The 14,532-nt window shown below is 49.7% G+C and overlaps 1 protein-coding gene across 1 annotated transcript in view; it reads left to right on the plus strand.

The window, feature by feature from the left end:
* Larp1 (La ribonucleoprotein 1, translational regulator) overlaps positions 1 to 14,532 on the plus strand; it is a 60,707-nt gene that overhangs the window by 32,445 nt on the left and 13,730 nt on the right. Inside the window, 15 exon segments of the mRNA XM_045151812.1 lie at positions 158 to 219; positions 385 to 450; positions 972 to 1,146; positions 1,852 to 1,980; positions 2,058 to 2,095; positions 2,097 to 2,265; positions 2,364 to 2,526; positions 3,291 to 3,435; positions 9,029 to 9,203; positions 9,319 to 9,488; positions 11,226 to 11,618; positions 12,267 to 12,390; positions 12,464 to 12,669; positions 13,012 to 13,118; positions 14,324 to 14,475. Coding sequence (XP_045007747.1) covers positions 158 to 219; positions 385 to 450; positions 972 to 1,146; positions 1,852 to 1,980; positions 2,058 to 2,095; positions 2,097 to 2,265; positions 2,364 to 2,526; positions 3,291 to 3,435; positions 9,029 to 9,203; positions 9,319 to 9,488; positions 11,226 to 11,618; positions 12,267 to 12,390; positions 12,464 to 12,669; positions 13,012 to 13,118; positions 14,324 to 14,475 — 2,274 coding nt within the window.

Here is a 14,532-nt window from a genome sequence, read left to right on the forward strand (position 1 = left end):
TTAGTCCTTGAAAAGCAGGCTTGGCATCCTGTAAGGAGCCTCCCACCTCAGAGTCGGGGCTCCTGGGTTTGGCTGCTTGGTGGGATGTAGTAGGATGAGAAAGGAGTAGCTGGTGCCTTTCACACAGACTCCACACGACTGTTTCGTGTTCCCACAGAACATTCTGCTCCAGCCAAGGTGGTGAGGGCAGCAGTTCCTAAACAGCGCAAAGGGAGCAAGGTAAGGAATTGGGATGGGTAATCCCTCGGGCACCTGAGTCCTCTAAGGTGGGGGTGGTGGAGTGTCGGCTGCACTGGTTGATCTAGCCTCCCATTCCCCAGGGGACCTGGAGTTAAATGACAGGTGCAGAGCCACTCTGGGGCCTTCATAGTATATACTTTGCAGGTTGGTGACTTTGGAGATGCAATCAACTGGCCTACCCCTGGAGAGATAGCCCACAAGAGTATACAGGTGAGTGTGGGGAGGAATAGGTCAGTTTGGACTCTTGTCTACATTATCCTGATTGGCTTCGGAACTCCCAGTGCCCTGACCTTAATTTCCTTCTCTTCCCCCCCCCCCCCCAGGTAGGGTTTCACTCTAGCCCAGGCTGACCTGGAACTCACTATGTAGTCTCAGGGTGCACTTGAACTCATGGCGATCTTCCTACCTCTGCCTCACAAGTGCTAGGATTAAAGGTGTGAGCCAGCACTCCCGGCTTAATTTTCTGTTTCTTTTTCTTTTTTTTCTTAATTTTGTTTTTCGAGGTAGGGTCTCATGCTAGCTCAGGCTGACCTGGAATGCACTATATAGTCTCAGGGTGGCCTCAAACTCTTGGAGATCCTCCTACCTCAGCCTCCCAAGTGTTGGGATTAAAGGTGTGCGCTACCACGCCCGGCTCAATTTTCTTGGTTTTTAAGAAAGGGTAGTATACATGTCACTGCTTTCCCAGATACTGGGAGTACCTTCCTCCCTTACCTCATTCCCTACTGCAGCCACAGCCTCACAAGCCTCAGCCTGCCCGGAAGCTGCCACCCAAGAAAGACATGAAAGAGCAGGAGAAAGGAGAAGGGAGCGATAGTAAGGAGAGCCCCAAAACCAAATCGGATGAATCAGGGGAGGAGAAGAATGGGGATGAGGACTGCCAGCGAAGCGGGCAGAAGAAGAAAGGTGAGTGGCTGGAATAAGACCTGGTCACCTGAGGGTAGAGCTGAAGTGTCAGAAGTGTGAGGTGGCTGACTGGTCGTGACAGCCACATTCTCTTCAGCCTCAGTCCAGCAGTTCCTCCTAAAGCAAGTTTGCAAACGTACTGGCATGGCTAGGCACAGGCATGGCTGCCTCAGGAAGGACTCAACATCAATAGTTTTAAGCAAAGTGAAAGCTCATCAATCTCCCAGAAGTCCTCTGTGTAGCGGCCAGGCCACGTGCCACTTGTTCTACCACCTTCTGCCCTCTGGCCCTCCGTGTGGCTGCAGCCCCAGCCTCCACACCAGGATGGTTCCTATCCTAGTTCCTGCTCACTGCTGCAAGAGAGGGGGAGTATCTCTTCCTTGTGGGCGCTGTACTCAGAGGGGCCTCACAGCACCCAGACAGCTTTTTGGCACATGTCTAAAGGGAGCCAGGGAAGTTTGTCTTCATTCTGGGCAGCTATGTGTCTGACTCCAGAAGGTGATTCTCACCCTAGCGAAGTCAGGGTTGTGAGTTCACACGAAAGGCAACTGACCTTGTATTAGAGAAGAACTGAGGTGCAGTGTGCAGGAAAGGAATTTGTCCAGGCTGTCAGATCAGAATGTGGGCCCAAACCTTAAGCAAGGGGAGAGTTGCGTAGGGAGGGGTCCACTCAACACCTCTCTGACGTGCCGTGCTATCTCTCAGGGAACAAACACAAGTGGGTTCCATTGCAAATAGACATGAAGCCTGAAGTGCCGAGAGAGAAACTGGCCTCACGCCCCACTCGCCCACAGGAGCCAAGACACACACCCACCAACCGCGGGGAGATCAAAGGTAGGCCCTGCTCACCATGGAGGGTTTGGACACAAGGGATCCCCTCAGGTTTGACCTCGGTACCCTCTTTCCCACAGGGTCTGAGCCTGCCACCTACATGCCTGTGTCTGTGGCCCCCCCCCACCCCGGCCTGGCAACCAGAGACCAAACCGGAGCCTGCCTGGCACGATCAGGATGAGACCTCGAGTGTGAAGAGTGATGGGGCTGGTGGGGCGCGGGCTTCCTTCCGTGGCCGTGGACGGGGGCGTGGTCGCGGCCGGGGACGTGGCCGGGGTGGCACTCGAAGTACGTGAGGCCCCTTTGGGCTCTGGGATGTTCGTGGGAGCGTGGTGGGGTGGTGGGTAGGCATTTTCTCTCCCTCATGATGCCTGCTTTCTCTGTAGCCCATTTTGACTACCAGTTTGGCTACCGGAAGTTTGATGGTGCAGAAGGGCTACGTGCCCCCAAGTACATGAACAACATCACCTACTACTTCGACAATGTCAGCAGCACTGAGCTTTACAGCGTAGACCAGGAGCTGCTCAAGGACTACATCAAACGCCAGATGTGAGTGCCCAGGGAGCCTTGGGGGGGTTGGTGGGGCCCAGAGCCAGCTCCCGAGGGTTTTCCAGCCTTGGCAGCAGCTGTAGCTCACGTGGAGCTGTGGAAGATAGTTTCTCTTGTCTTTCCATAGACAGACACTTACTTGCAGAAGTGAAAACACATTTATTCTACAGAAATTAGAAATGATATTAACAGCTGCTGGTCCTCTCGTGGCTCCTGTGTTGTACAGGAGCAGAGACACACCAGTAACATGTACCGAGTCCTCAGTGGACCCAGGTGTGTGCCCTGCATCACAAGCACTACCTTGTCCTGTCCTGTGATTTTGTTTGCTGGATTCCTATAAGCTGGGTTTCTTATCCCCACCTTGTAGATGAGCAAACAGGCCCAGTTAGTGGTGGTGCAGAACAAAGCAAGATTCGAAGCTGTGCCTATCTGGTTGTGAAAGCTGTGCTCAGCCACGTCACATGGTCCCACGGGACAGAAAAGAGCAGTAGGAGGAAGTGGATAACGGGAACAGTTTTAGGAGCAGAAGAGGCAGTGACTAGCAGTCTCAGAAATGGGTTTTAAAAGAGGATTAGTTTCTTGGGCATGCCGATGGGTCAGAGGGCAGTGGGAGAGATTTGACTCATAGTAGGAGGTTATCATTGCTTTTTGGACCTTACACTATATGGGGGCAAAAGGGGGGAAGCAAGAAATGTGAGAGTGTTGGGGTAGACAGGGAACAAGAAAGGCCCACCGCTTCTCAGTGGTACCTCTTCTCTGCCCAGTGAGTACTACTTCAGTGTGGACAATTTAGAACGAGACTTCTTCCTGAGACGGAAAATGGACTCCGAGGGATTCCTTCCCATCACCCTTATTGCCTCCTTTCACCGTGTGCAGGCTCTAACCACTGACATCTCACTCATTTTTGCGGTATGTCTCATTCAAAGAGGGGAGGGTGCCAGGGAAAGAAAGGTCTGTACTTACAAACTGGAGTTTGGGGCTTAGCCCTGGAAAAGCCAGCTCCTTCCTCCTCTCCCTTGATACAAAAAAGGTCAGACATTCACACAGGTAAACCCAGTAGTACAGTAGGCTCTCACCATCTCTTCTTACTACTGGGAGGGTTTTCCTAGATAACCTTGCATTTCAGTCTTGGTTGTTTCATTATAAATAATTGCTAAAAGGCATGACCACACTACCATCATCACACTCAAATTCACCTAATTGTGTTCCCCCAATCCAACTTCTTTTAAGTTTGTAGAGTCAGAGTCCAAAATAAGACTTATATTCTGTCTTGTTTCCTTCTTCCTGCTTGGTTAAGCAGGGCTGTATCTCCATGTCACAGGTGTCACTTACATGGTCATCTAGAGTCCTGAATTCTGATAAGAGATTGAGCGATGAAGTTAGATTTGGACTTGAGAGTTTTCCCTCTCTGCAAGAAGGCTTTGTGGATCCTAGTGAATTATACTCTGTTGTGACAGAATTTGTTAGTTATTGCATATAAGTTCCTTAGGAATTACAAAATAGTGATGTTCTATTAGTCACCTTTTTAAAAATTTTTTTTGTTTATTTATTTGAGAGCGACAGGCGGGGGGGGGGGGGGGGAGAATGGGCACACCAGGGCCTCCAACCACTGCAAATGAACTCCACATGCGTGCGCCCCCTTGTGCAACATGGGTCCTGGTGAATCGAGCTTGAACCGGGGTCGTCAGGCTTCACAGGCAAGCGCTTAACTGCTAAGCCATCTCTCCAGCCCCTATTAGTCACCTTTTAGGGGATAAAGTTGCTTGGTCGGTTGTTCAGTTCACATTAGGTGGTACAGGAAGGGAAGATCAGTGAGCAGTTTGTGGAATTGCTGGTTGATTTCTCTTCGCCAAAAGAGGTGACTTGGTGGGATTTTGGCCTTTCTTGTTTTTCAGTGTGTGGCTTCATGCGTCTCTTTTCTAGTCCATTGTGGTTAATGTTTTGGATCGCACTGTCTCACATTGAGCCAGCAAGGCCCTGTTTCGCCCGTAAATTTCCTGTCCCAGATTTGCTGCTTTTAAAGGAATTCTGGCTCCTCTTAGAGGAGCTATTAAATCATGGACTGAGCTTAGGGTGATTATTGCCACATGCTTGATCTTTGTTGATGGGTGGGAAAATACAGAATGAGATAATAGTTATTGTTTTTAAATTTTTTTATTTGTATATATTTATTTGCTAGCAGAGAGAGAGGAGGCAGCTGGAGTTACTAGCTTGAATAAAGCTTTCATGTATCTGTTAGGGATATCCATCCAAAATACCACACAAGCCATAGCCATTCTCCAGCCTCTGCCCCTGCAGCACTGGGTTACAGACATGCATGGCCAGGCCCAGCCGCTCACTGGGGCTGTAGGGTTTCAGACTGTGATTTCAGGCCTCACAGGTCATCATACTTGCCCAGGAAGGCCTTATAAAGAAAAAAGACCTCAACCAGTCCATCAACTAAATTACAGAGGGGCTTTTTTCCCCTCTTTTTGTATTGGAAACCCACTTTTAGCTGCCAAGCCTTCGCCCTGACCTGATACTTGTTGGAATTCACTATGTAGTCTCAGGGACGACTTGAACTCACCGTGATCCTCCTACCTGTATCTCCAAAGAGCTGGAATTAAAGGCGTGTGCCACCATGCCCGGCTGATGTGTAGGTTTAAGTTGATATATCTGAAAGCTAGCTACAAAGTGGTATATAATAGAGAACTGTCTCCATTTTGCACGTCATGGATGCTGCATGGTGTTTTCAGGCCCTGTTCATGAGATGTACATTGAAATACCGTAGTTGTCCCTTTAAAAAAAAAATGTCTTTTTGAAAGAGGGAGGAACTCGCCAGGGCCTCCAGCCACTGCAGACTAACTCCAGACGTGTGCGCCCCCTTGTGCATCTGGCTAACATGGGTCCTGGGGAATCGAGCCTTGAACCAGGGTCCTTAGGCTTCATAGGCAAGCACTTAACCGCTAAGCCATCTCTCCAGCCCTAGTTGTCCTTTTTTAAAAGAAAAAAATACTTATTTGAGAGAAAGAGGCAGAGAGAAAGGATGAGTGGGCACACCAGGGCCTCCAGCCACTGCAGATGAACTGCATATGCATGTACCACCTGGGCATCTGGCTTAGATGAGTACTCGGGAATTGAACCTGTGTCCTTAGGTTTCACCAGCAGGTATCTTAATTGCTAAACAATCTCTCTAGTCCACCCCCCCCCCTTTGTTTTGAGATAAAGTCTCACTGTAGCCCAGGCTGACCTAGAATTCACTATGTAGTCTCAGGGTGGCCTTGAACTCATGGCGATCCACCTACCTCTGCCTCCTGAGTGCTAGGATTAAAGGCGTGCACCACCACACCCGGCTATTTTGGTTTTTCAGGGTGGAGTCTTACTCTAGCCCAGGCTGACCTGGAATTTACTAGGTAGTCTCAGGGTGGCCTTGAACTCATGGCGATCCTCCTACCTCTGCCTCCTGAGTGCTGGGATTAAAGGCGTGTGCCACCACGCCCGGCTTAAAAAACTTTCTTTTTACTTATTAACTGGGCGTTTTGGCACACGCCTTTAACCCCAGCACTTGGGAGGTAGAGGTAGAAGGATCGCCATGAGTTCGAGGCCACCCTGAGAGTACCTAGTGAGTTCCAGGCCACCCTGAGCTAGAGCGAGACCCTACCTCGAAAAACAAAAAGCAAATTTATTTATTTATTTATTTATTTGAGAGAGAAAGAGGGAAGAGAGAGAGAATAGGCAGCCAGGGCCTCTAGCCACTGTAAATGAACTCCAGATGCATGTGCCCCCTTGTGCACCTGGCTAATGTATGTCCTGGAGAGTTGAACCTGGATCCTTTGGCATTGTAGACAAACTCCTTAACTGCTAAGCTTATCCCTCCAGCTCTGTTTCCAGTTTTTTGTTTTTTGGGGTTTTTTTTCCCCCTCTCACGTAAACAGCACTGGTCTGTAATGAATTGTCCTGTTTAGGTTTTTTTTTTTTTTAACCATAGTTGAAGTGGATAGCTGTTCAAAGAAGATTACAACTATAATTTTGCTAAATAATTGTCAAGGTTAAAGATTTTCCTTCTTACTAGCAGTATTTGAAGGTGCCTCACCTATAGTACTTAACTTTTTTTTTTTAAAGGCAGAAGGGGAACTTTCTTTTTTTTTAATTTTTATTTATTTATTTATTTACTTACTTATTTGAGAGCGACAGACACAGAGAGAAAGACAGATAGAGGGAGAGAGAGAGAATGGGCGCGCCAGGGCTTCCAGCCTCTGCAAACGAACTCCAGACGCGTGCGCCCCCTTGTGCATCTGGCTAACGTGGGACCTGGGGAACTGAGCCTTGAACCGGGGTCCTTAGGCTTCACAGGCAAGCGGTTAACCGCTAAGCCATCTCTCCAGCCCAGTACTTAACTTTTAAAAAATTATTTATTTACTTGGAAGCAGAGAGAGGGAAAAAGAGAGAAGAGAGACAGAGATAATGGGCACACCAGGACCTACAGCCACTGCAAATGAACTCCAGATGCATGTGCCACCTTGTGCATCTGGATTTACATGGGCACTGGGGAATTGAATCCTGGACGTTAGGCTCCACAGGCAAGTGCCTAAACTGCTGAACCATTTCTCCAGCCCATGGTTTTCCAAGATAGCGCCTCACTCTGGCCCAGACTGACTGAATTCACTATGTAGTCTCTGGGTAGCCTCGAACTCACAATGATCCTCCTCCCTTTGCCTCCCAAGTGCTGGGATTAAAGGCATATGCTACTACGCCTAGCTTCCACAGAAAATCTTTTTAAGAAAAAGGACAAGACACCATAACAGACCAGTGAAGAGTAAGTAATGCAGAGCTTTTCTGTAGCAAAACTTCTCATAAGTGTGTTAAAAAGATTTCAAGTAAAAAAGGGATATTAGGTGCCAGACAAATGACTCGGTGGATCAGTCTTTGCCATTCAAGCTGGAATATTGAGTTTGATCCGCAGACTTTCCATAAAAATCCAGAAGCTGTGGCGGGCTTCTGTATTTCTAGCATGCTGACAGGAAAGGCAAGATGGGAGGCAGAAACAGGCAGCTCAGGGAGAGAGACGGGCAAAATGAGAGACCAGAGTGAGAAGCTTCACCTGAAATGAGATGAATAAGCAAGGATCATCCTGAAGTTGCCCTGATCTGCACACATATGTTTTGACACACCCACTCTCACAAACACACATATTTTAAAAATTTATGCTCCAGCTTATCATGAAAAGTTGCAAGTAGGTCCTGGGGTGTGCTCTGGAGATGATCAGACATGGCAGAGTGACATTTGTGATCTTTACCAGTGACTGTCCAACTTTGAGGAAATCTGAAGCAGCATAAGATGCTCAGTTGGCCAGAACTGGTTCTCATTACTACAGTGGCCGTGGTGTCAGATTGGGCCTAGCATGCAAAAGCACTACAGAGGGGCTAGAGGGATGGCAATTAAGACGCTTGCCTCCAAAGCCTATGATCCCAGGTTCAATTCCATATGCACAAGGGGGTGCATGCATCGGAAGTTTGTTCGCAGTGGCTGGAGCCCCTGGCTCACCCATTTTATTCTCTCTTTGACTCTCGCAAGTAAAATAATAAAATAAAAAAAAATACTTACAGAGGGCTAGAGAGATGGCTTAGCGGTTAAATGCTTACCTATGAAGCCTAAGGACCCCGGTTCAAGGTTCGATTCCCCAGGACCCACGTTAGCCAGATGCACAAGGGGGTGCATGCATCTAGAATTGGTTAGCAGCAGCTGGAGGCCCTGGCATACCTATTCTCTCTCTATCTGCCTTTCTCTCTGTGTCTGTCGTTCTCAAATAAATAAATGAAAATAAAAAAATTCCTCTTTATTTAAAAAAATACACAGAGTACGTGCTCTAACATTGATTGACCCAGGCATTCTGACATTATTAGAAGCATGCCAGAGCAAACTGGTTAAAAAGTATCCATGCAACAATTTTCTTTATTAAAACTTATCAGAAGCTTGGTTTAAAAAAAGAAATTCCAAGCCATGCCTGGTAGTGCACACTTCTAATCCCAGCACGTGGGAGCCAGAGTAGGAGGATCACTGTGAGTTCGAGGCCACCCTGAAACTACATAGTGAGTTCCAGGTCAGCCTGGGCTAGAGTGAGACCCCACCTCGAAAATCAAAACATACAACAACAAAAGCAAAAGTAGCTTGAATGTCCAAGGTGTATTGCACTGAAGGAAATGTACCATGGTGGCACCTTAGATGATGTCCAGGTTTGGATCCTGTTACAGTGTTACTGTGAGTAGCCTTTTAGCCAAGTCTCAACACCCACAGTCTCCCCTGTGATGGTTCTTTAGGTCTAGAAGGAGGGGTTCAGGGTTAGCAAATGGGTGAGGCTTTTACGTTCAGGCTTTGTATCTGCCAAACTTGAAAGAAGGTGCCACTTATCTGTATTGTTGGCGTGGACTTAACCCCCAAACTCTTGGGGCCTGTTAATTCTCCCCCACCCACAAGATTTCCTTCTACCTTAATCTTGCTCTTCCTCCCCTTCTTATCCTTATAGGCCCTAAAGGACAGCAAGGTGGTGGAAATCGTGGAAGAGAAAGTCCGCAGGAGGGAGGAGCCTGAGAAGTGGCCTCTTCCTGGTCCCCCAATAGTGGATTATTCTCAGACTGATTTCTCTCAGCTTCTCAACTGCCCTGAGTTTGTGCCTCGCCAGCACTACCAGAAGGAGACAGGTAGGAGCCAGTACAGTGACAGCTGGATGACTTCTTGCCCCCGTCTTCCTGCGAGCAGTGTCGGGACTGCCCTCAGGATGACGAGAGCAGTGAGGACCCACCTCTGCTCCCCCAGAGTCAGCGCCTGGCTCTCCTCGTGCAGTCACCCCTGTGCCAACCAAAACAGAGGAGGTCAGCAACCTGAAGACACTGCCCAAGGGCCTGTCTGCCAGCCTCCCGGACCTGGATTCTGAGAGCTGGATTGAGGTGAAGAAACGGCCTCGTCCCTCCCCAGCGCGGCCTAAGGTGGGTGAGACCTGACTGCCATGGGCTCTGCATGCAGGCTTGCATTGCAGTGTGCCTGTGGTCTGGGAAGGCTGACGGACCTAGTTCTCTTCCCTTCCTGGGGACCTCCTTTCAGGCCATCTCTTAAGGAGCTCCTGGGTGGCTTTCCCACAAGACAAGGTCATGAGTCAATGGTGGTACAGAGTTTTTGAATCTTAGCTTTGTTATTTTTGCCTCATCTCACCCCTGGGCCTTTTCCCTGAACTTGTCCTCATGTAAACTCTTGGGCTTTAGAAGAGACAAGGGACAAGGGTGCATATCTCCTGCACTGGTGGCTAGGGGTCCTTAAGAAGCTGGTCAGTTGTGTTAAGGCCTCAATTTTCCCTGTCTTAAAATGAGGGAAGGCAATGTCTGTGTATATAAGTGTGTGCATATTCAGACAAGAACAAGTGGCATTCACTTCTAGCTGAGTGCTTCAATCTTGAACTAAAATGAGTGTCTGCCTTCCAAGAACTGAAGTTATCTCTTCCCCCTTTTCCTCAGTAGTACCACTCTTTGGAGAGGTCTTTGGTCTGGGGCTCAGAGGCCTTGGCTCCACATTTGTAGAATTCTGTGTTCCTGTCCCATCTCCTCTTTCTTCCTTGTCTGGTCATTCCCAGAACTTCACATTGCCTCAGCCAGAGTAACTGGGAGAAAGATCGTGAGTGGATGGCATCCTTAGAGGCCCAGGCTTGTGGGCTGTATGGCTCTGGAAAGATGGGAACACCTGGGAAGGAAACTGCTAAAACTGATCCTAGCTCCATTCCAGAATTAGAGCCCACACCCCCTGTCTGGCCTGTCTTGAACTTAAAGAGGTGGCAAAGAGTTTCCTGGGAGCTTTGGTCTGGCAGGATGTCTCTTGGCATGTGACAGTGTGAGAGACCTCTGCTTCCTTCTCCCCCGTGCTGGGCACACGTCCTCAGTCCTGTGCAGTGTTTCTCCTTGTTGACAGCACCCTGGCTTCCTTTGCCTTTGAGACCTGCCTATCCTGCCTGCATCCTCTTCTTCCAGGAAGCCTTTCCTAACCGTCCCTCACCTCCCCTCATAGCTGGACATCCACCCTTCCGTGTGCCCCTGAGGCCCCGCGTAGTACCTTTGCTGTACCAGCATCTTGGGTCTTGTCTTTTGCTCTCATGCCGTATGGATCCTGGAAGCCTGTCTTGCTCCACTTTGCTTACACACTTTTTTCCCCTCCCCAAGATAGGGTTTCACTGAATCTCAGTCTGACCTGGAATTCACTATGTAGTCTCAGGGTGGCCTTGAACTCATGGGGATCCTCCTACCTCTGCCTCTCGAGTGGTGGTATTAAAGTCTTGCGTCACCATGCCCGGCTAGCTTATAGGCTTTTATACATGACCTGGTAGTGTTATGTACAAGCATATTCATCAATTCATTGAATACTTGCCTAGCTGTGTCTCAGCTTGGGGCAGTGAGGAGAGTGGAAATTGGACTCTCTTGCCACAATTTCCTGTTTGCTATGTGAAGTTGACGGGTAACTGGGCTCCTAACAGTTGCTGTGTGGGCCATGAAGGCAAAGTGACCATGTGTGAGCTGTGAGCAGAAAGCTCGGTTCCTTCAGGCCATCCATCTATCCAGAAGCTGAGTCTAGAGGCGCACCAGCAATCTGCTGGTGTTACTAGGGCTTCTCAGTGTGAGGATCCAGAGCACCTGTTGTGGGGCAGCTCAGTAATTCTCCTCTTTGGTCTGTCCCTATTTCAGAAGTCAGAGGAGCCCAGGTTCTCCCACCCCACCACTCTGCCCCCACAGCTTCCCTCCCAGCAGCCGATGTCCAAGGACCAGGAAGAGCAGGAAGAACTAGATTTCCTGTTTGATGAGGAGATGGAACAGATGGATGGGCGGAAGAACACCTTTACTGCTTGGTCTGATGAGGACTCCGACTATGAGATTGATGACCGGGATGTCAACAAGATCCTCATTGTCACTCAGACACCACCTTACATGCGCCGGCATCCTGGGGGGGACCGCACAGGCAACCACACATCCCGTGCCAAGATGAGTGCTGAGCTGGCCAAGGTCATTAATGATGGGCTCTTCTACTATGAGCAGGACCTGTGGACAGAGAAGTTTGAACCTGAGTATTCCCAGATCAAGGTGAGGCTCCAGCATAGCAGTGAGTATGTAGACCGGGGTGCTACTAATGTATGGAGGAGAGAAAGGCCATGACCTTGGTCAGGTTCCTGTCGTCTATGATGGCCTTGGTCTTAATGCATAAGAGGGTCCATGATCAATGTTGCACTGAATGCAGGACGAGATACGAAGGCACTGAACTGCATGTGGGGTCACTAACCGTCCTGTGTGTCCATCTGTCTTTGGTGGCCAGTAGTTGGCTATGCCATTGTAGAGACCAGAATGAGGTTAGACTGCCAGGTAATCTTCAGTAATAGGTTCTTTGCAGAAGTTGAAAAGCCTTTTGAGGAGCTCTCCTGTAGAAATGGAGAAAAGAGGCCTTCGTGGAAGGAGGGTCTCGTCAGGTTTTAGAGTAGGTGTGTTTGGTGTTGGGTGGGCCTTCAGTGAGTGGCCATATATATTAGCAGTGTGTAGAGATGACACAGGTCCAAGCTCTGCCACCAGACAGTGGTGCAGAGAGACGTGGGGTGCATGGGAGATGTTGGGGAGTTTGCAGCCTGTTCCTCGGAAGCTGCTGTTGGGCTGGGCCCACCTTCCTGTCCATCTTTGTTCCTAAACTGGCTTGAGCAGGTTGCTGACTAACAGCTCCTCCCCCCATCACATCCTTTGCAGCAAGAAGTTGAGAACTTCAAGAAAGTCAACATGATCAGCCGGGAGCAGTTTGACACACTGACCCCTGAGCCCCCTGTGGATCCCAACCAGGAGGTTCCTCCTGGGCCCCCCAGGTTCCAGCAAGGTGAGGACAGGTTTTGGTGAGGAGTAGCACCCTAAGCATGCCTCCTGCTTGCTCATTCACTCTGCCTCTGCAGTTCCCACTGACGCCCTGGCCAACAAGCTGTTCGGTGCTCCTGAGCCCTCCACCATCGCCCGCTCTCTACCAACCACTGTCCCAGAGTCGCCAAACTACCGCAATGCCAGGACCCCCCGCACTCCCCGGACCCCCCAGCTCAAAGACTCAAGCCAGACACCACGTTTTTACCCAGTGGTGAAAGAAGGGCGGACCCTAGATGCCAAGGTGAGGCGTTCTTCCTGGGCCAGTTCTTGGGCCTTCCGTGCTTTGCTGTCTCCAGAAAGTACCAGATCTCCCACATGCCCTATACTGAGGAACTCCTGTAAGTGGGTGTGGCTGGAAGAGGCCTCCGCAAGTTGGCAGTCACCTAATTCCTAACCCTTCTTTCTTTACCTATGAGACAAGTTCATACCTATGAAGAGCGTGGGGGGAAATGACAGATTGGGACATGTTTCATGGGCTTGGGACAGATCAGATCAGTAGTGCAGCCCTCTACTCAGGAAGGTTCTGGTGATGCTTCTGAGCTACAAACATGCAGGTAACAAGTCGTGAACTCCATCTTTCCAGATGCCTCGAAAGAGGAAGACAAGGCACAGCTCGAACCCACCCCTGGAGAGCCATGTGGGTTGGGTGATGGATTCTCGGGAGCACCGGCCCAGGACCGCTTCCATTAGGTACGCTGCCCAAGGTTGTCAGTCTTCCATCCAGCAGCCTGGATATTAGAGGAACCCTCATCTGCGGGACCAGTAATCTGGGTTGGACCCAGAACCCAGGAGGAGAAAGCTTCTCCCCCGCCCCCCCCACCTTTTTTTGGTAGGGTTTTGCTGAAGCCCAAGCTGACCTGGAATTTACTATATAGTCTCAGGGTGGCCCTGAACTCATGGCAATCCTATCCCCGCTTCCCAAGTACTGGGATTAAAGGTGTGTGCCACCATGGCCAGCTAAGGCTTCTTTCTGAAAACATTCTGTCATAGCTGTATTCGAGAGAAATCTCCCTCTGAATTATTTGCAAACCTGTCCCCATCTGAAGGAGGATATTGGTGCTATTACTGCAACAGGGCTGATGATCGTCATGGCAGGAGCATGCATATCTTGTGTGCCCAAGTCTGGGTTCCATCCTCAGGAGCACCTAGCTCTAGCTAGCTCAGCTTCTTAAAGTCGGGCTCACATGTCTTTCTGTTGGCTCTCATTAATATGGTGGTCTCAGCCAGGTGTGGTGGCACACACCTTTAATCCCAGCTCTCGGGAGGCAGAGGTAGGTGGAATGCCACAAGTTTGAGGCCACCCTGAGAATCCAGAGTGAATTCCAGGTCAGCCTGGGTTTGGAGTGAAACTCTACCTTGAAAACCAATCCCCCCCCAAAAAAAAATCATGGTGGTCCCTGTTGTAAAGCAAGGTTTTGGAAATACCAACCTGTGCACTTTCTCTTGCAGAGTGGCAGGGGTAGGAAGTGGGTAATATTTTGAAAAAATCAGATTTAGCTGGACATGGTGGCACACGCCTTTAATCCCAATTCTTAAGAGGCAGAGGTAGGAGGATCACTGTTAATTCGGGGTCTCCCTGGGACTACATGGTGAATTCCAGGTCTGCCTGGGCTAGAGGAAGACCCTACCTTGAAGGAAGAAAACAAAGAATGTTACACATTAGTTACTGGCACTGGATACGTGACTGTCGGTAAACCAGTGCTTGACCCAGGACAAGTCTTCAGTCTCTGTACCTTGGTGACCTTTCAAAGCCCTCTGAGGTGGTTCCACATTATTCATCATACCCAAGGCGGTGTGTTCTGGCTGATAGAGTCAGAGGGACCCCTCCTAACCCTAGGGTGCAGCTGCGGGGAGACCCAGTGGCTGGTGACACATCTTCCCTGTGGCCTGTGCAGCTCCAGCCCCTCAGAAGGGACGCCTGCCGTCGGCAGCTATGGCTGTACCCCTCAGTCACTGCCCAAGTTCCAGCACCCTTCCCATGAGCTGCTCAAAGAAAATGGCTTCACACAGCACGTCTACCACAAGTATCGGAGACGCTGCCTTAATGGTAAGTAGGGAGGGCCTCGCCCCGATATGGCCTACACTTAAGAGTAGGAAGGCTGGG

The sequence above is a fragment of the Jaculus jaculus genome, chromosome 6 (assembly GCF_020740685.1).
Source record: "Jaculus jaculus isolate mJacJac1 chromosome 6, mJacJac1.mat.Y.cur, whole genome shotgun sequence".
Taxonomy (NCBI): domain Eukaryota; kingdom Metazoa; phylum Chordata; class Mammalia; order Rodentia; family Dipodidae; genus Jaculus; species Jaculus jaculus.